We start from the raw sequence: 20763 nt of genomic DNA, 5'->3' as shown, positions 1-20763 counted from the left end.
AAAATCGCGATTTTCTAATTCATAGTTGGCAATAAATTTTGGATCTCTATCGGTGAATAGAAGAATTAAATTTTTAGTTTCGCTACTCATTTTTAACATATAGGGGTAAATGGGGTGATTTGAGAAAAACAATTTAAATTAAAATTATATAATTAAAAATAAATTATCAAAATTAACTAATTAAAATTAAATAATTAAAATAAATTAATTAAAATTAATTAATTAAAATTAAATAATTAAAATTAATTAATTAAAATTAATTAATTAAAATTAAATTAAAAAAAAAATTTAGAAAATTAAATAATTAAAATTAAAAATTAAAAAATTAAATTTAAAATTAAAATAAAATTAAATAAAAAATTATTTTTATGAATTTACCCCATCTATTCATTTGAGACGAATAAAATTGATAACTGAAATCCATTCACGAACCTCAAATGCATTTCAGTCACGCGCCTCAGACTCTCACATGGCTTTGTTTTGATTACATTTGCCGAAAAATCTTAATTTTCACGAATTTTCTGTGACATTTCTTCAATATCAATTCAATAAAATACAAAATCTCGTACAAATGGCTTCAACATCAGGCGATACCGCTGAAGGACAATTACAAATCCTGTTAATTACGAAACAACAACAGTAAGACATGCGAATTTACCTTGAAAAAAAATTTTTTTTAATGTTTTTCCCTCTCTTTCAGGTATGCTGTTCCCGATATCCCCTATTCCATCGCTGCGAATGTAGCAAATGCCGAATTGAATGTCCTCATCAACAGTATCCTCGCCGACACAAATTCCGATCACGCCACAGTCGAGTTTGATTTTCTCGTGTCGGGCGAATTTTTGCGAACAACCTTGAAGCAACACTTGCGCGAACGCGAAATTTCCTTCGAAGATCACATTTCGATCGAATATGTCGAGAAATATCCGGCGCCGGAGCCTCAAGAGTGCTTGTTGCACGACGATTGGGTGTCTGCGGTTCAGGCATGCGGCGATTGGATTCTCACCGGTTGCTACGACAATTCGCTGAATTTGTGGTCGATCGAGGGCAAACATCGTTTGACAATTCCGGGACACGATGCGCCCATCAAAGACGTCACGTGGATCAAGTTGGATGAGGTAACGGGAGTTTTCGCATCGGCAAGTCAGGATCAAACGTCGATGATTTGGGAATGGAACATCAAACGCAACTCCGTGGAATGCGTGCAAATTTGCAAAGGACACGAACGTGGCGTCGATTGCATCGATGTGAGTCCAAATAAGGAAAAACTCGCGACAGGCAGTTGGGATACGATGCTCAAAATTTGGTCGAGTGACTTAAATGACGAATCAAGTACGGGCGAATCCGCCGCAAAAAAGGCAAAATCCACGGGAAGCACAAAAACGCCTCAAATGACACTCGAAGGACATCGCGAGGCAGTTTCGAGCGTTCAATGGATCGATAATCACACGTTGCTGACAGCTTCGTGGGATCACACGATGAAATTTTGGGATTTAGAGCTCGGAGGCATCAAACAAGAACTAACGGGCAACAAATCTTTCTTCTGTGCGGATTATTCGCCGTTGAATCATTTAATCATAACTTGCTCTCCCGATAAAAATTTGAAGCTATATGACCCGAAATCGAATCGTAAGTCAAATTTTTTCCATAAAAATTCGCAAAAAAATATTTTTTAATAAAATTTCAGAAGGAGCAATCGTTAAAAGCTCATATGCAGGCCATTCCCAATGGATCCAATCCGCGAAATGGTCGAAAACTGAGGAGCATCTCTTCATTTCTGGAGCTTATGACAATCAAGTTAAGTTATGGGATTACAGAAGGTATGAAATTTTTAAATTTTTTTTTTCTCAATTTTTTTTTTTAAATTCATAAAAAAATTATTTTTAGTACAAAAGCACCTTTGTTCGACTTAATTGGGCATGAAGATAAAGTTTTGTGTTGCGATTGGTCAAATTCGAGATATATGATGTCAGGCGGTTCGGATAATTCTCTTCGTATTTTCAAGTCAAATAAATCAGGAGAGGAGCAGAAAATGGACGAAAATTGATTTTTTTCAAATACTTTGAATTATTTTTCAAAACAAAAATGTCTAAAAAAGGAATTTTTTTCAGTTTAAATTTTTTGCAGTTTTGAGTTATAAAATATAAATATTTAAGTTTAAAAATCAAATTTAAAAGTTTTGAATTATTTAAAAAAAAATCGCTTTGACACAGTTTTTGACACAGTTTTTTTGCTCTTGATTTAGTTTTCAAAACAAAACCATGTCAAAGGAAAATTTTTTTTTTCAGTTTCAATTTTTTAGCAGTTTTGAGTTGCAAAATGATTAAAAATGATAAATTAGAGCACTCTAATAAATTTTTATCCATTTGGAGCAAGATTTGACAAAAATCTGACAAATTTCAAAACAAAATCCAAATTTCTATCCATTTGGAGCAAGATTTGACAAAAATCGCTTTGACACAGTTTTTGACACAGTTTTTTTGCTCTTGATTTAGTTTTCAAAACAAAACTATGTCAAAGGAAAATTTTTTTTTCAGTTTCAATTTTTTGGCAGTTTTGAGTTGTAAAATGATTAAAAATGATAAATTAGAGCCTTCTGACAAATTTCTATCCATTTGGAGCAAGATTTGACAAAAATCGCTTTGACACAGTTTTTGACACAGTTTTTTTGCTCTTGATTTAGTTTTCAAAACAAAACTATGTCAAAGGAAAATTTTTTTTTTTTCAGTTTTGAGTTTTTAGAGCACTCTGATAAATTTTTATCCATTTGGAGCAAATTTTTTGGCACAGTTTTTTTTTTGAGTTGCAAAATGATTAAAAATGATAAATTAGAGCCTTCTGACAAATTTCTATCCATTTGGAGCAAGATTTGACAAAAATCGCTTTGACACAGTTTTTGACACAGTTTTTTTGCTCTTGATTTAGTTTTCAAAACAAAACTATGTCAAAGGACACAAAAGTTTTTTTTTCTTGATTTAGTTTTTTCAAAACAAAACAGTTTTGATTCAATAAATTTTTTTTTTCAATCAAAACAAAACCATGTCAAAGGAAAATTTTTTTTTTCAGTTTCAATTTAATGATTAAAAATGATAAATTAGAGCCTTCTGACAAATTTCTATCCATTTGGAGCAAGATTTGACAAAAATCGCTTTGACACAGTTTTGAGTTGCAAAATGATTAAAAATGATAAATTAGAGCCATTTCTGACAGTTTTTGAAATTTCTATCCATTTTCGCTTTGACACAGTTTTTGACACAGTTTTTTTGCTCTTGATTTAAATAGTTTTCAAAACAAAACTATGTCAAAGGAAAATTTTTTTTTCAGTTTCAATTTTTTGGCAGTTTTGAGTTATAAAATGATTAAAAATGATAAATTAGAGCCCTTCTGACAAATTTTTATCCATTTGGAGCAAGATTTGACAAAAATCGCTTTGACACAGTTTTTGACACAGTTTTTTTGCTCTTGATTTAGTTTTCAAAACAAAACTATGTCAAAGGAAAATTTTTTTTTCAGTTTCAATTTTTTAGCAGTTTTGAGTTGTAAAATGATTAAAAATGATAAATTAGAGCCCTCTGACAAATTTTTATCCATTTGGAGCAAGATTTGACAAAAATCGCTTTGACACAGTTTTTGACACAGTTTTTTTGCTCTTGATTTAGTTTTCAAAACAAAACTATGTCAAAGGAAATTTTTTTTTTCAGTTTCAATTTTTTAGCAGTTTTGAGTTGTAAAATGATTAAAAATGATAAATTAGAGCCCTCTGACAAATTTTTATCCATTTGGAGCAAGATTTGACAAAAATCGCTTTGACACAGTTTTTGACACAGTTTTTTTGCTCTTGATTTAGTTTTCAAAACAAAACTATGTCAAAGGAAAATTTTTTTTTCAGTTTCAATTTTTTAGCAGTTTTGAGTTATAAAATGATTAAAAATGATAAATTAGAGCCTTCTGACAAATTTCTATCCATTTGGAGCAAGATTTGACAAAAATCGCTTTGACACAGTTTTTGACACAGTTTTTTTGCTCTTGATTTAGTTTTTAAAACAAAACTATGTCAAAGTTTTCAAAACAAAAACAAAGGAAAATTTTTTTTTCAGTTTCAATTTTTTGGCAGTTTTGAGTTATAAAATGATTAAAAATGATAAATTAGAAAAATTTTTTTTCAGTTTCAATTTTTTGGCAGTTTTGAGTTATAAAATGATTAAAAATGATAAATTAGAGCCTTCTGACAAATTTCTATCCATTTGGAGCAAGATTTGACAAAAATCGCTTTGACACAGTTTTTGACACAGTTTTTTTGCTCTTGATTTAGTTTTCAAAACAAAACTATGTCAAAGGAAAAGTTTTTGACACAGTTTTTTTTCAGTTTCAATTTTTTGGCAGTTTTGAGTTATAAAATGATTAAAAATGATAAATTAGAGCCCTCTGATAAATTTTTATCCATTTGGAGCAAGATTTGACAAAAATCGCTTTGACACAGTTTTTGACACAGTTTTTTTGCTCTTGATTTAGTTTTTAAAACAAAACTATGTCAAAGAAATTTTTTTGACAATTATTTTTGTAAATTTTTTTTTGTTCAAATTTTAACTTGAAATACTTTGAGATCAGTTATATTAATTAAGGACCAAAAATTGTTTAAATTTTATTATTTTGTATAAAAAAGTATTTTTAAACATTTGGAACAAGATTTGACAAAAATCGCTTTGACACAGTTTTTTTTTATTATTTTTTTTTTTTTTTTTTAAACAATTTTTAACATTTTTTATTAAAATTTTTAGAAATTTTGAAAAAAATCAAATTTTAAAAAAATAATAAAAATACGTAAAAAAATTAATTAAACAATTTTTTTATTTTATTTGTTTTGTTCAAAATTCAATTTTAAATTTTCATAATGATAAAATTAACAATGACTAAAATATTTTTACATCATAATATTTCTTTTTTGTATTTTTTTTCTATATATCAATAGTAATATTTATGTAGTTAATATTTTTTTAATTAATTAATTAATTAATCTTGTAGTTCGGTAAATATTTAAATGATAATTTTCTTAACTTCTTTTTATGGAAAAATACTCCAGTCTGGTATTGAATACTTGAAAATTCCTCTCGCTGATGAAAGTTTTTTAACACTATTTTGACTAAATAAAAAATAATGTCATTGACTCAAAAGAGCCTTCTCTACTATTTCTAAGGTCTAAATTTTTATCATTCCATTGGAATAACGTGGATAAAATTTGGAAAGTACTAAAATTTGATTTAGAGCACAAGTTTAGAGATTCTTGTCTAAGGTAAAAATATCGAATAGAAGAGCTTCAACATTAATCACGTGTTTTGTGTGAGATTCTCCTCTTTCGCGTCTTCCTCGTGCAGATTTTCGTGATTTAATTGCATCGTGATACTCGTGACGTCTCTGACAATCATTTCCGCAACTTGCCACGCGATTTCTTCCTGCGCCTTGTCTTCCGGCAAATTCACGAGTTTTCGCACGACTTTTTTAAGGCGATTCGAGGCGTTCGTCAGCGACGTGTTATGAATGTCTTGTTGTCCCGGATTCAGTTCAAATTCGCGTTGATACCTTCCGAAGGCGTTAACACGACCGAAACTGAGCCCATTTTGTGTAGGAGTGCTGTTGGGTAGGAAATTGCGACGCCACAGCATATCGGGGTCCGTTAACTGCTGCGAATCGATTTGCATGTTATTGGCGGGCTTTGTGATGTCCATCGATGCCAGCAAAGTGTTTGTTTTCGCGATAAATGGTTCGGAATTGTTCCGTTTGTGCGTTTTTCCGGCGATTTTTTGCGAAATTGGCGTTGCTACGGTTTTTTCTTCGACATGCATTCGCGAATATCGTTCCGTGAGGTACTTTTGGAACAAGTTGGACTGCATAAAAGGCTTGAAATAATTCTGTTCCAGGTAGATTTCGACAATTTTTAGCGGGATATCGAAACAATTCACAATCGGATCTTCGGTATCTTTGCAAATTTCGCCTTCAACGGTGCTCCGGACGGCATCCGAGAAGTGCAAAGGTTGCGTTGCTTGCAGCGAAAAATATTTTTCGTACAAAATGAGGGCGTCGGATTGCGCCTGCGACTTGTTGTACTCGTTCGCGATGAGGTTTTGTTTGAAATTCACAGCCGTCATCCAAAATTCAAGGTACTGTTGGGCCCGATCCTGCTCCAAGAACTCCATAAAGTAGAAAAGGATCGACTCGTTGTACAGCAAATCCGTAAGTCGTAAACTCTCGTCTGTCAACACTTCCACGGAATATTTGCAGTAATACGCACTTTCGAGAAACGCTTCGAGATGGTCGCGTTCCAGCATGTCAAAGGCGTATTTTTGCGCTTCGACGAACAAAGTTGCCGTAATTGCGGCGTTATTGCACAAAGCGAGCGAAATTGTTGACTGACACGTCGCAGGCACATCCACAAAGTACATCGAGGAGGAAACAAGGTATTTTCGGTAAATTCGTATTGCATCAGCTACCAATGAGGATTGTAATTTGTTGGATTTGGGGTCGTCTTCGGGCTTTGTTTCGGATAAAGCACCTGCCGAAAGACGATCAATTGATTCGTTTGACTGACTTTTGAAGGATAAACTGTCGTAACCCTCAGAAGAGACACTTCGTTTCAATTCCCGCGCAGTTTCGGGACCCTCATCCCTCGTATTTGTGTCAAAAGCGAGACTTTTGCTGTTACTCAAGACGCCATTTCGCCCGCAAAGCAGTTCAGCAGCTGAACGATAACTTTCGGCATCGATCCAGAACTTTATCAGCGGAAGAGCGTTTTTGGCTTCGAGATATTGGACAAAGTAACACAGGCAACCACGTTCGTTCAGGATATCCGACAGGTATTTCGAGAGTTTGGGACGAGATTCAGGCGTTTCTGTCGCTAAAAAAAATTTTTTATTTAAAAAAAATAATTTTTTAGAAAATTTTAATTTTTTACCTTTGTCTTTTGCATCAAAATAGAATTTTTCCGCATCTTCCAGACTGAAATTCTCCTGTTTATGTGATGAATTTAGCGAAACATTGTCCTCTGCTGATACGGATGACGATGAACGACGATCTAAAAACAAAGAAAATAATTCTTTAACATGACGCAATCAATTAACTTCTAAAAAAATAAACACTCCGTCACATATTTCGCACATCGAAGGAATGCAAATTTTTTTTTAATAGAATAGAAAAAATGACCTCATTCTGTATGGGCTTCGAACGTCTTTTAAGATGCATTTGAAGTTTACATGCATTCAATAAATTTCTTTAAATCTTTCGGGACCTTGAAAATTTTCACTTTTTCCATCGTTTTTGCACATGAAGTAAATAAATAAACACTTTTCCGCCCCATACAATGCAACAAAAATGAAACGTCATCAGATATTTTCGGGATTTTTGGTCTTTTAAAAAGGAATTTGTAAAATACTTACGTGACTTTTTGAAGATCTGCAACATATTTGTGTGTCAAAGTGGTAATTTACATATTTCTTCGCGATTATCGGGTCATTTTATGCGAAATTTCACTTGTGAGATTGGTTTGTTTTGGTCCTGCTGTGTATTAGAATGAGACGAATGAAAGTGATAATTGTTAAAAGTGTGGTTAGTGACAGGGGTGAAATCCAAAATTTTAAAATGTTCAAACCGCGAAAATGACCGCGACTACTGGATTTTTGCCGCCACGAGCCTCACAATATCCGTTGGGGTTTTTTTAGCCTTTTTCGTTGATTTTTAAGGTTTTTTGTGAGAAATTTTCTTAAAAAAGGTTCTTAAAGACAATTTTTGATAAAAAATTAGAACCTTAAAAATGTGTTAAAAACATATATAAAATAGGTAAATATTTTCTTTAATTAAATAAAAGTCAAAAAAGGTTTTTTAATTTTTGTTTTAATTTTAAATTTCTATAAAAAAAAGAAAAACTACAAAAATATCGTATAAATAATTTAATATTTTGTCCTGTAATAATTTTATATGAAAACCTTGAAATAGAAGAAAAATTGTAAATAATTATAGTTACGCGCGCAATTTTTTATTTTCGCGCCTTTTTTAAGATCAAGAGAAAATTTATTTTTTTTTCAGTTTAAATACTTATCAATTTATGGAAAATATCAAAAATAAATAAAATCTCATGATTTCCTTGAAAGTAATTAAAATTTTTATAATTTTGAAAATTCTAACTTCAAAATTTTGATAATATGTGCGCAATTTTTTCAAATTCGCGCCTTTTTTAAGATCAAATGAAAAACTTATTTTTTTTTTTAAATTTTAAGGAAGTTTTTCAGTAATTTATGGAAAAATATGAAAAATGAATAATATCTGATAAGAATTCTTAAAAATCATGAACATTTTTTAACTTTTTATAAATTTAAAAATTCTAACCTCAAAATTTTGATCTTTAATGAGAAAATTTTTAAATTCTTCTATAAAAATTATTAAATTTACTGTGAACTTCAATTAAATCCTTCAATTTAACTTCAATTATCTCATCATATCTCCCATAAAAATATTTTTAAAAAATTTCAATACGACAAAAAACTGTTGTCTTGACAAATTTGATTAATTACTTGCAGCACATCCATTCTTGGTGCAGCACAACGATGTCCATCATTCATGCACAGAATTTTTATTATTTTAATTTTTTGTGAAAAATTGTCCATGTGTGACACTGACGTCGTCGAACGAACGTGTGATGTGTTGGTTAAGATTTTTCCCGTCTTAATTACAAAAGCAATTAGGAAAATTTTTACGACGATTAGAGCGCATCTGACTCCATGCATCCTCTTCTGAATTTAAATAAGCTTAATAACTCATTATTTTTATATCGAAAACTGATTAAGTAGACTGAAAAATGATACCAGAAAAAAATTGTTTGCCAAGATCATGGAGAAAAAAGTAATTTTCAAGGAAAACCGCTTTGATGTGTTTCGTTTTTTTGTTCCTTCGAGGCAGTTCGAAAAGCCATGGATAAGCTAATTACCGGTAAGAAGACAAGAGTAATTAGATTTTAACCTTTTAAGAGAATTTATTTATATATTTTGTTTCTTTCGCCTAAACTCACGAACACGACATACAGGTAAACATGCGATAAACGAGGGTAAATTAATAACAAGATTAAACACAGATTTTTTTCTCATCTTGTACTTTGTTGCTAATTCGTCGTATGTGTGTGCGATAAAGTTAATTAATTTTTACTACGCAATGGATTTTCCTCTTTTGAACAACTTTCAAAAACAGTTATTGTCAATGTTGTTACCTATCAAAGGATTTTTTTTTCTTTACCTTTCTCGAAGGTTTTTTTTCGCAGTGTCGAGACTTTTACGTATTTGGTTTGTTTCTAAATGTGAGAAAAAAATCCTCGAGTAATTTTTTTCATCAACATTAAAGAAGAATTTTCTATAAAATAAGCAAATAGAAGACAATTTAGAGTTATAAATTAACAAATCATTGCATTTTAATTTAATTTTAAATGTTTTGTTGAAATAAAATTTAAATTTAAGTGAAAATAAATGTTAAAAATTGTTTGAGCGCATTTTGTGTAAAACAGTTTTTAAACCAATGATTTTTTTAAATTAAATTTTAATTAAATTAAAAATTGTTTTTTAATTAATTAATTTTAATTAAATTAATTTTTTATTAAATTGATTTACATTAAATAATTTTTTTATTTAATTAATTTTATTTAAATTATTTTTTTTATTTAATTATTTTTTTTATTTAAATTATTTTTTTTTAAATTAAATTAAAAATTTAATTATTTTTTAAATTTATTTTAAATCATTTTTAATAGAAAAAAAATCAAATAAAAATTGAAGAAAACACTTTAGTATTTTTTGATGTATTTTTTTTCAAAATGCTCATAGATTTAATTAAAATTTAATTATTATTTAAAATATTTTTTTATTTATTTATTATTTTTAAATAAAAATAATTAATTTTTTTATTAATAATTTTTTTATTATTTTTTTTTAATTTTTAATAAATAATTAGATAATTATTTTTTCTAAATAAATGAGTTTCATTTATTTAATTAATATTTTTTTTAAATAATTTAATAAATTCGTCAATAATTTTTTTAAACAAAATTTAAATAAAAACCATTTTATAATTTTATGTATTTAAAATTTATTTTATTTTTAATTTTAAAAAATTTTAAAAATTAGCTTTGAGACTTAAACATGAAAATTTTAGCAAAGCCATTCGTACAAAAATCAAAGAAGCAACTTTTTCATTTAATTTGGATAAATAAGAAAGGAAACAGGAAGCAAGCACCATTAAATTAAATGCTAATTATTTCGTTAATATTCTACTAAACACCTGTATATTTCCTCTCATGCGCTTCTGTATAAGACACGAGTAAACAAATAATTAGATGAGAAAAAAAATAAATAAAATCAATTATCTCTTTTCTACTCTATTTTGTGTCTCTTTTATGTCGAACTCAAACGACATTTTCTCGCAGTTGAGTCTCAAAAACAAAGTCACAAGCAAATAAATCCATTCACCATAATTAAGCAAATTACACTAATCCACTTAACTTTGTTGCCTACCTGTGTGTGTTTCGCTTTTCCCGGATGTCCTCTGGCATGAACGAACAGATTAAATTATTTGTAATCTTTCCGTACGATTTTTTTTTCGGTGATTGTCACAAAAAGGAGGGTAATGAATGTAGAAAGATGTCTAAATAAACGACGACATGAATATTTTACGAAAAAAAAAATAAATCAGAGTAATTACAGGTTGTCTGCATTAGATTAGATTAGGAGTGATTTGAGGTTGCAGAAAAGTCGCATGGAAAATTTTTGTAAATCTGTGCATCAACGTGAAAATTGTCTTCGACCATATATAAAAATAAAATTTGCACAAAAAAAAATGTGTGGCTACAGGAAAAGCAGCTTATTATAAATTTATACTTCGCTGGATAATATGCCTTGTTGACTACTTATGTAAAGATAGAGAGCGAGCGAAAACGAGATTCTTGTTATTCAAATATGTTATTTTTTTAGTCCTTTGGCATCAATTTGTTTGAGGAGATATAAATATACGGAAAATATATCGACTTTGGTTTTGATTTCTTCAAGAGAAAAATGATGAGTCGCGATTCAAGTTATTGATAAAAATTTTAAAAATCAATAAGGAAGTTGTTTAAAAATTATTGAAGTGTACAAATTTTAAAGTTAAATTAAAATCAGTCAAAATATTTTTTTATTTTAAAAAAAACCAGACGATTCCATCAAGAAAAGAAAATTAAAAATAAAAAAAAAATAAATTATTATTAATTTTATAAGCTAAAAAAAATATTAACTTTAAAATGTTAAAAATGAACCAAATTCAAAAAATCTAAAAAAAATTTAGCAGTTTAATAATTTTTTTTATTTTTAATAAGATTAAAATATTAAAAATGAATAAAATTCGAAAAATTTAAACTAAAAAAAAATAAATTTTAAAATTTAATATTTTTTTTAATTTTTTTAGATTTAAAATATAAAAAATGAAAAGTTTAAACCCAAAAAAAAAAAATAAATTAATATATTTTTAATAAAAATATTTTTTTCAAAATTCATATTAGGTATATTGATTAAAATAATTTTTCAAGCTTTTTTGCTTATAAATTAATATCGACAAAAGAAATTTAAAATATTAAAAAAAATATTAAGGAGTTTTAAAAATGAAAATAATATAATAAAATAAAAATGAAAATAATATAAGAAAATAATAAAATTAAAAATAATAATTTAAGTTTTAATTAAGTTAATTTAATTTAAATTTTAATAATTTTTTAAAAATTTTATCAAAGCTAATTTAAAAAAAAATTAAACGAACTTAATTAAAAATTAAAAAAACAAATAAATTAAAAAAAATTATTTTCAATTTTATAAATTAAAAAATTATAAACTTAAAATTTTAAAAATGAATCAAATTCAAATAATCTAATCTAAAAATAAAATTAGCAGTTTAATATTTTTTCAATAAGATTTAAAATCTTAAAAATTAATTAATTTAAAAAAAAAATGAATTTAAAAATTAATTTATACGTTTATTGATATTCGAAGCTTTTTTTTTGCTTAAAAATTAATATCTGAAAAAGAAAATTTAAATTTTCCCATATTGTCAAGTGGTTAGGATACAGCATTTATACTTACCTTTAAAATTTATATTTTTCACAGAGCGATCCCTAAAAAAATAAATTTTTTGTCTGAAAGTTTTTTAAAACCTTTTTTAAAAACTTACCTGATTCACTTCCAACATTGTAAAAGATTTGACAAAATCTATAAAATTTTTAACAATATCCGTATTTATTGAAGCGAATTCAGCTCATCATCTTATGAAAAGTAATCGCTTCTTTTCAAACAACTCCGTCTTAGTTACGCGAACAAAAGCAGAACGAGTGTATTTATAGATAACAAAAATAAAATAGTAATCATGTAAAAACAGCAGAAAAATAATCATAATTAAATTAACGTCAACTCTTCACGATTTTCTGCGTAAAATTTTAATTTAATGCAAGTCGATTGATTCTTTTGATATGAATTCGCTCGATTTTGCCTATTTTTATGCAGCAAAGTGGAAGAATGAACGTCTAATTAAATCTCTTCCATGCCATTTCTTTAAAAAAAAAAATTTTTTTTTGCAGCTTACTGATTAACTGCAAAGTGGAAAATTCCCTTTTCTCAAGACAATAAAACGAATTTTCCGAACACAGGTAGCTACAATTCGATTGAATAACGTAATAAAGTCATCGAACATCCATTATTCGGTATCGACGACATCGTAAATTCCGAAGGCAATGAAGACATGCTTATCTCAAATTCTCAGGTCAGCAAAATTTTACTGCGCGTCGTCTGTTCGCAAAAAAAAAATTATAAGTGTACCGGTCATAAAATTGACCTTCCACGAAGACTCGAATGTCGGTCATGCAGCGGGCAGCAGATGCGATGTGAAAATAAACAAAGTGCAATGGAGTCGTCCTTCATGTTGTCTGTCGGTCTTCGCTTGGCGAAATATTTTATGTGGACATATTTTATTTGTTAATTTGATCACGTTATTGTAATAAATTCTGCTATTGAAATAGATAAGTGTACGATGTGATGCATAAAATAAAACAAGAATTATCTCATTGTTGGACACGTTTCTCGTTCTCAAAAAAAAATTGCATACGAACATAAAAGTATAAAATTTTTGGGGGGGACCCAAAATACAAAAAAAAAATAAATTAGTTTGCCAAGTTTTTTTTAACAAAAAAAAAAACTTACCAAAGAAAAAAAATCCAAAATCGTGATTGGTCGACTTTGGTCCATCCTATTACGGTGAACTTGTCACCCGACATCTGACACTTTCCGATATCTTTCTTTACACATTTTTATAGTTATTATCATGATTATTATTATTGTACCAACAGTAGTGTAACAACAAGTCGAAGACATGGCATCAGCAAGTACAACACTCAAGACGACACTAAAATTCAAGAAACAAAAGAAAAAAATTGTGTTGATGGCCCAAAAACACATTTTGCTCTTGTCTCAATTGGAATGCAAAAATTCTTCTCTTTTCGCAAAAATGTGTCATTCTTGTAATTCTCTCGTAAAAACATTGTCAAACATCAAAAATGCATCGTTCGAACATCGCCTTATCGTCTGTTTGTCGAATGAATAACTGATTATTTATAAATATTTCAATCAATATACAAATTTGATGTACATGAGTTGTTACGAGACGAAGATGGACAAGACAAGACACAATCAACGAGGATGATGATGTTGCTGCTGCCTGCAATAACAAACAACGTAAATGAATAAATTCTCCGTGAAACAATATAAAACTTTATAGTTTTGTCCTACATTGTTGGTGATCAAACATGTCACATATTACGAAACGACAAAAATGGTTGATGCAGCTTTGGGAGTTTCAGGAACGGAAGTTGAAGTTGAAAATTTGATTTCAATAAAAAGGTAAGTAATTTTTAAAAATAACTTTTTGTGAATATTTTGGTAGGATACAGCTTTTATACTTACTTTTGAAATTTATATTTTTCGCAGAACGATCCCTAAAAAAATAAAATTTTTATATGAAGCTTTTTTAAACTTAAAAATATAAAAACTTACCTGATTCAATTCCAACATTGTAAAAGATTTGACGAAATCTATAAAATTTTTAACAATATCCGTATTTATTGAAGCGAATTCAAAAAAAAAGTTACGCGAAAAAAAACGAATGTATTTAAATAACAAAAATAAAATAGTAATCATGTAAAAACAGAAGAAAAAAAATCATAATTAAATTAACGTCAACTCTTCACGATATAAAATTTTAATTTAATAAGTCGATTGATTCTTTTGATATGAATTATTTTGCCTATTTTTATGCAGCAAAGTGGAAGAATTCTTTAAATCTCTTCCATGCCATTTCTTTAAAAAAAAAATTTTTTTTTGCAGCTTAAATTAACTGCAAAGTGGAAAAATCAAGACAATAAAACGAATTTTCCGAACACAGGTAGATACAATTCGATTTAACGTAATAAAGTCATCGAACATCCAATTTATCGACGACATCGTAAAGACATGCTTATCTCAAAAGGTCAGCAAAAATTTTACTAAAAAAAAAAAAATTATAAGTGTACCGGTCATAAAATTGACCTTCCACGAAGACTCGAATGTCGGTCATGCAGCGGGCAGCAGATGCGATGTGAAAATAAACAAAGTGCAATGGAGTCGTCCTTCATGTTGTCTGTCGCTCTTCGCTTGGCGAAATAATGTGGACATATTTTATTTGTTAATTTGATCACGTTATTGTAATAAATTCTGCTATTGAAATAAAGTGTACGATTGATTAAAATTAACACGTTTCTCGTTCTCAAAAAAAAATTGCATACGAACATAAGAGTATAAAATTTTTGGGGGAGACCCAAAATACAAAAAAAAAAAGAAATTAGTTTGCCAAATTTTTTTAACAAAAAAAAAAAAAAAAAAAAACTTACCAAAGAAAAAAAATCCAAAATCGTGATTGGTCGACTTTGGTCCATCCTATTACGGTGAACTTGTCACCCGACATCTGACACTTTCCGATATCTTTCTTTACACATTTTTATAGTTATTATCATGATTATTATTATTGTACCAACAGTAGTGTAACAACAAGTCGAAGACATGGCATCAGCAAGTACAACACTCAAGACGACACTAAAATTCAAGAAACAAAAGAAAAAAATTGTGTTGATGGCCCAAAAACACATTTTGCTCTTGTCTCAATTGGAAATGCAAAAATGTGTCATTCTTGTAATTCTCTCGTAAAAACATTGTCAAACATCAAAAATGCATCGTTCGAACATCGCCTTATCGTCTGTTTGTCGAATGAATAACTGAAAAATATCAATCAATATACAAATTTGATGTACATGAGTTGTTAAGACGAAGATGGACAAGACAAGACACAATCAAATTGCTGCTGCCTTAATAACAAACAACGTAAATGAATAAATTCTAACAATATAAAACTTTATAGTTTTGTCCTACATTGTTGGTGATCAAACATGTCACATATTACGAAACGACAAAAATGGTTGATGCAGCTTTGGGAGTTTCAGGAAAAGTTGAAGTTGAAAATTTTTTTCAATAAAAAGGTAATTTTTAAAAATATTTTTTGTAAATTTTTAAAAATAAATAAATTTTTTAGTAAAATAAATGAAATTTTTAAAATAATTTTAAATTTAAAATTAATTATTAAAAATAAAAATAAATTAAATTTTTAATTAAAAAAATTAATTAATAAAAAATTATAACTAATAAAAAAAATTAAAATAAATTTTATTTTAAATTTAAAAACAATAATTTTTTTTATTTAAAATAAAAATAAATTTTTATTAAATTTTTAAAATAAAATTTTTTAAACTAAAAAAAATAATTAAAATTCTGAAATTATTATTTTTTAAATCTAGAATTAATAAATAAAAATTTTATTTTAAAATAAAATATCAAAATTATTATAATTATTTTTTTTTTTTTAAATAAAAAAATTAAATTAAAAACTTAAACCTTTAAATAAATTAAGGTATTTTCAATTTAGAATTTTTATTATTCAAATTAATTAATACAAAAAAAAAATATTTTAAAATCGCCTTTAAATTTTTTAATAATTTTTATAATTAATTTGTTTCTAAAATTATTTTAAATGCAAAAACTTTAACATTTTTAATCAAATTCTGAAATTATTAAAATCTACTAAAAACGATACAATTTTCAAAGAATTTTTTAAACTTTAATCGCCTTTGGTAGTTTTTAATAATTTTATAATAATTTGTTTCTTTATTCATTAAAATCTTCGCAGAGTTTCAAGTTATTTAAGAATTTTTTTAAAAACCTTACCTTTTTCGCCCTTTTTCTACTCACTTCTGCTACATAAAACTCCGTATGCGGAAGCTTAATTTTATTAGTTACCTTGTAATTTTCACAAAAGTCTCAGACGACGATGACGATGAGGAGCGACGTACAACTTTAAAACATTTCAAAATTAAGCTAATAAAATATCTGAAAAGTTTTTCTCGCTCTTAAATGTGAAATTATACAGGATGCAATGAAAATTTCTTCATTAGGACATTGTTGGTAGCTTTTGTGTATAAAAGGTGCTTTCTTATCGTCAGTACGAAGGTTTTTTTTTGCTGCCTTTCCTCCAACCCAAAAAAAAAACGAAAGAAATGAGAATGTAAAATGTTAAAATTTTTAATGACAATATATTGCTATTGGGGATTGTGTGTGTGAGTTTTTGTTCTACGTTGTATACTTTGTTAGGCAGAAAACTCGTTTCGTGTGGATTTGAACAAAAATTTCGTTTCACAGATTTCATCCCAGAATTCCATTCTTTTCTTTTCCGGCAAATCAATGATAGCAACTCCGTTTTCGTTGAAATTTAGACATTTTATGTCATTGAAGCTTTTGACAGGAGTCCAATCGATATTTTTCGGCGAAGGATTTTTATGTTTAGCAAAGTCAGCAAAGCATTTTGTCATAGTTTGGATGATTTCATAGTCGCGGGATCCTTTCAAAGGTGTTTTTAAATATTCCGCTTTAAAAATGTAGAAAATATCTTCAACATGAGAAGCTCCTCTTAGATGGGGGATTTTGAAGATCTTGCGAACCGTTTGATTGTAATCTGATGGAGCAACGTCGAACCTGTAGAAATAAGAATCGGATTCGTGATGAGCTTTCAATGCCATCCATATTCCATGCCAAAAGTTTTTGTCGCCGAGAATGTTGATGTAAATGTCAACGTTTTCCATTGAAGGATTTTCTGTGCCATAGTAGAAGTTTTTGAGTTTCAATCCTTTTTCGATGCATGTTTCTGAATTGGGATCTAGATGAACGTTCTCAGCTATGATATGGGAAAAGTTGCCAAGAGAAGACATAAGTTCAGAAGATAGAGATGGATAGAACAGAAGTCCATCCATGGAGTTACTGCCGATGATCATTTTGATCTTGTTTCCCCATGCATTCTTCCATACTTGAGGTTTAAGCGGATGTTCATGGATAAAAGTTGTTTCCGTGATATAAGGTTCAACAACAGGTCCAAAAGTTGAAAATTGTCCCAACTTAACTTCAAGGTCATTTAAAAGTCGAACAGTTTGCTTCTGAACAACTTTAACAGGATCTGCTTCAGAAATAACCTTAAAGATCTCTCTCTCATCTTTCGCATCTCCTTCATACCCCAAAGCTTTTGCTAATCGATACGCTAAATCGCCTTGACTCGTTCGAACAGCCCACGGATCAAAAGCTGTTCCTGCCATGATGATTGCTCGTTGAAACAATCCTCGAGATGGTTCATACAAAAGATGCAAATGAGTTGAACATGAACCAGCACTGACGCCAAATACAGTGATCTTTTGTGAATCTCCTCCAAAGTTTTCAATCTCACTTTTCAACCATTTCAAAGCCATCAGTTGATCCTTGATACCAGCATTTCCGGGTATACCTAAGCTTGGATCCTTCAACGAAAGAAATCCAAAGGCTCCGTAACGATAATTGAAGGTTACGACAACGACATCATGTTCAAGCAAATAATCAGGTCCATGAAAGAATGGATCAGATGACATGGTTGTGAAACGTCCTGCATGAATGTAAACCATCACAGGTTTCTTTTTCGTTTCATCTATTAGAGTATCAGGTACGTAGATGTTAAGATGCAAACAGTTATCACTGCCGATGATTTTTTGTTCAATTGGATTGATGCGATCTAAATTCCAACAAGCATCGCCAACTTTTGTGGCATCCAAGATACCTTCCCATGGTTCAAGAGGACGAGCATCTTTGAAACGATATTCATTGATGGGCTGTTTGGCGTACGGGATTCCATAGAAGGCGAGGTAAGGTTTATTATAGCATGATTTCTTTTGGATTCCTTTTACGAAACCGTAACTTGTCTTAATTAGAGTCATGATAAGTTAAAAACTGTCGAAATACTGAACGAGTTAAGTGAATGAAAGATCACAAAAGATACTTATCTCAAAGATTGTTAAATTAAACAAATTGTAAAACTATTTGCGTAAAATTTTGATTGTTAGATAACACTGAAACTTTTTTTTATCTAAGTTTTTAAAAATTAGAGTAAAACACGGAACAGAAATTATCTTTCACTTTATCTCAACTTAAAAGCATAACTTAAGCAAATATTTGAACATCGTCTGGTTTGAAGTTCAAGGTTGAACATTTTGAGTTCAAGGTTGAAAATTTTGAGTTCAAGGTAAGACCTTCTTTAAAAATTAGTTTCACAAATTTCATCCCATAACTTCATCCTATCCTTTTCCGGAAAACTAATGAACTGAACTTCATTTTCATTAATGTTAAGGCACTTTACATCATCAGAGCTTTCAACAGGTCTCCATATAATATCTTTTGGCGATGGATTTCCATCTTTAGCAAAGTCACCAAAACTCTTTGAAAACATTCGAATGATTTTATCATCTCGAGATGCTCTCATCGGAAGTTCAAGATACTCCGCTTTGAAAATGTAAAACACATCTTCGACATGAGCAGCTCCTCGTTGATGCGGAATGTTACAAAGTACACGAATTGTTTGATTGTAATCTGACGGAGCAACGTCAAATCTGTACAAATAAGTGTTTGAACCGCGATGAGCTTTCATTGCCATCCACATTCCATGCCAGAAGTTCTTATCAGTTTGAATGTCGATGTAAATGTCAACGTTATCCATTGAAGGAGTTTCTGTGCCGTAATAGAAATTTTTGAGTTTCAATCCTTTTTCAATGCAAGTTTTTGAAGTATGATCCAATTGAACGTTTTGAGCTATCACATGAGAAAAGTTGCCAAGAGCAGATATTTTTTCTAAAGAGACATAAGGATACATAAGTAATCCTTCTAATGAACATCCTCCGATCATAACATCAATGCTGTTTCCCCATGCAGTTTGCCATACTTCACTCTGTAGAGGATGTTTCTTGATAAAAGTCATTTCCGTTAAATAAGGTTCAACAACAGGTCCAAAAGTTATGAGTTGTTCAACATGCTTTTCATTTTCGTTCAGTAGTTCGTTTTGAAGTTGAACAATTCTATTGGGATCTGCTTCAGAAATTACTTTAAACACTTCTTTATCATCATTTGCATCGCCTTTATATCCCAAGGCTTTTGCAAGTCGATAAGCCATTTGATTATCGTTCGATCTAACAGACCATGGACCAAAAGCTGATCCTGACATAATGATTGCTCGTTGAAACAATCCTCGAGCAGGTTCATACAAAAGATGCAAATGAACTGAACATGCGCCAGCACTTTCTCCAAACAAAGTTACGTTTTGTGAATCTCCTCCAAAGTTTCCAATTTCACTTTGAACCCATTTCAAAGCCATCAGTTGATCCTTGATCCCAGCATTTCCGGGAATCTTTAAACTTGGGTCATCCAATGACAGAAATCCGAAAGCTCCGAGACGATAGTTGATCGTTACGAGAATCACATCTTGTTCCATCAAGAAATCAGGTCCATAGTAGAATGGATTTGCTGACATTGTAGCGAAACGTCCTCCGTGAATGTAAACCATCACAGGTTTCTTTTTGGTTTCATCTTCGATCGTTCCATGAGGCACGTAGATGTTCAAGTGTAAGCAATTATCGCTGCCAATAATTTTCTTTTCGTTCGGGTTGGGGTTCAAACGATCAAAGTTCCAACAAGCATCTCCAACTTTTGTGGCATCCAAGACGCCTTCCCAAGCTTCAAGAGGACGAGGATCTTTGAAGCGATATTCACCAACTGGTTGTTTAGCGTACGGGACTCCATAGAAGGCAAGGTAAGAATTATCGTAGCACGAAATCTTTTGGATTCCTTTGATGTGACCGTAAGTTGTCTCAATTATTGACATGATTATTGATTGAAAACAAAAAAGTTACTGAAACAAATTTTAAGTTTTACTCAAATTTATCTATAGAAGCTTATCAATTTTTATTTTCAATACTTGATAATGGTCAACTAAATTTTTTTTTAGATAATTTGAGAATGATAAGAAAAAATGAAATCCATTAATGGATTTTTATCTCGAAATGTAGTTAAATTTACCTCAAATTATCACGTATCGAAGATATGGTCAAATCAATTGAAAAAAAATTCATTCAATTTGACTTCCTTTAAATCACTTGATGACTTTCGAAACTCTCAGAAGTCAAAAAATATCACAAAGGTCAAAAGGTAATGAGGTCTTTGAGATCTGAAAGATCTTTGAGATCTGAAAGATCTTTGAGATCTGAAAGATCTTTGAGATCTGAAAGATCTTTGAGATCTG

The 20763-nt window shown here is 29.4% G+C and overlaps 4 protein-coding genes across 4 annotated transcripts; 1 reads left to right on the top strand and 3 right to left on the bottom strand.

Annotated features, from left to right (window-relative positions):
- Positions 1 to 461: 461 nt before the first annotated feature.
- On the top strand, positions 462 to 2054 carry LOC134829868 (ribosome biogenesis protein WDR12 homolog). Its single transcript, XM_063843156.1, has 4 exons — positions 462 to 639; positions 701 to 1629; positions 1688 to 1820; positions 1888 to 2054. Exons 1-4 carry the CDS (start codon positions 572 to 574, stop codon positions 2045 to 2047), a joined length of 1290 nt encoding a protein of 429 aa, XP_063699226.1. The 5' UTR covers positions 462 to 571; the 3' UTR covers positions 2048 to 2054.
- A 3001-nt stretch (positions 2055 to 5055) lies between these two features.
- Positions 5056 to 7548, bottom strand: LOC134830418 (A-kinase anchor protein 10, mitochondrial). The gene is made up of 3 exons (XM_063843897.1): positions 7428 to 7548; positions 6947 to 7066; positions 5056 to 6889 (listed from the first exon to the last, which is right to left on the bottom strand). The coding sequence occupies exons 1-3, from the start codon at positions 7450 to 7452 to the stop codon at positions 5325 to 5327; spliced, it is 1710 nt and encodes a 569-aa protein (XP_063699967.1). The 5' UTR covers positions 7453 to 7548; the 3' UTR covers positions 5056 to 5324.
- A 9220-nt stretch (positions 7549 to 16768) lies between these two features.
- LOC134828451 (esterase B1-like) lies at positions 16769 to 18412 on the bottom strand. The gene has a single exon (XM_063841430.1). The coding sequence runs from the start codon at positions 18410 to 18412 to the stop codon at positions 16769 to 16771; it is 1644 nt and encodes a 547-aa protein (XP_063697500.1).
- Positions 18413 to 18729: 317 nt separating this feature from the next.
- Positions 18730 to 20346, bottom strand: LOC134828450 (esterase B1-like). The gene has a single exon (XM_063841429.1). The coding sequence runs from the start codon at positions 20344 to 20346 to the stop codon at positions 18730 to 18732; it is 1617 nt and encodes a 538-aa protein (XP_063697499.1).
- Between the last annotated feature and the right edge of the window lie 417 nt (positions 20347 to 20763).

The sequence above is a fragment of the Culicoides brevitarsis genome, chromosome 2, assembly GCF_036172545.1.
Source record: "Culicoides brevitarsis isolate CSIRO-B50_1 chromosome 2, AGI_CSIRO_Cbre_v1, whole genome shotgun sequence".
Lineage (NCBI taxonomy): Eukaryota > Metazoa > Arthropoda > Insecta > Diptera > Ceratopogonidae > Culicoides > Culicoides brevitarsis.
This window is presented reverse-complemented; position numbering and strand designations above follow the sequence as displayed.

What these genes read in the sequence shown, in the direction of transcription:
- LOC134829868 (XM_063843156.1), top strand. Translation starts at nt 572, where the DNA reads ATGGCTTCAACATCAGGCGATACCGCTGAAGGACAATTACAAATCCTG. An exon ending in TTAATTACGAAACAACAACA is followed by an intron (nt 640 to 700) that starts GTAAGACATGCG and finishes CCTCTCTTTCAG; the next exon opens with GTATGCTGTTCCCGATATCC. An exon ending in AAGTTATGGGATTACAGAAG is followed by an intron (nt 1,821 to 1,887) that starts GTATGAAATTTT and finishes AATTATTTTTAG; the next exon opens with TACAAAAGCACCTTTGTTCG.
- LOC134830418 (XM_063843897.1), bottom strand. Translation starts at nt 7,452, where the DNA reads ATGTTGCAGATCTTCAAAAAGTCAC. An exon ending in GCAGATCTTCAAAAAGTCAC is followed by an intron (nt 7,067 to 7,427) that starts GTAAGTATTTTA and finishes CTTTGTTTTTAG; the next exon opens with ATCGTCGTTCATCGTCATCC. An exon ending in TTTTGATGCAAAAGACAAAG is followed by an intron (nt 6,890 to 6,946) that starts GTAAAAAATTAA and finishes AATTTTTTTTAG; the next exon opens with CGACAGAAACGCCTGAATCT.
- LOC134828451 (XM_063841430.1), bottom strand. Translation starts at nt 18,412, where the DNA reads ATGACTCTAATTAAGACAAGTTACGGTTTCGTAAAAGGAATCCAAAAG.
- LOC134828450 (XM_063841429.1), bottom strand. Translation starts at nt 20,346, where the DNA reads ATGTCAATAATTGAGACAACTTACGGTCACATCAAAGGAATCCAAAAG.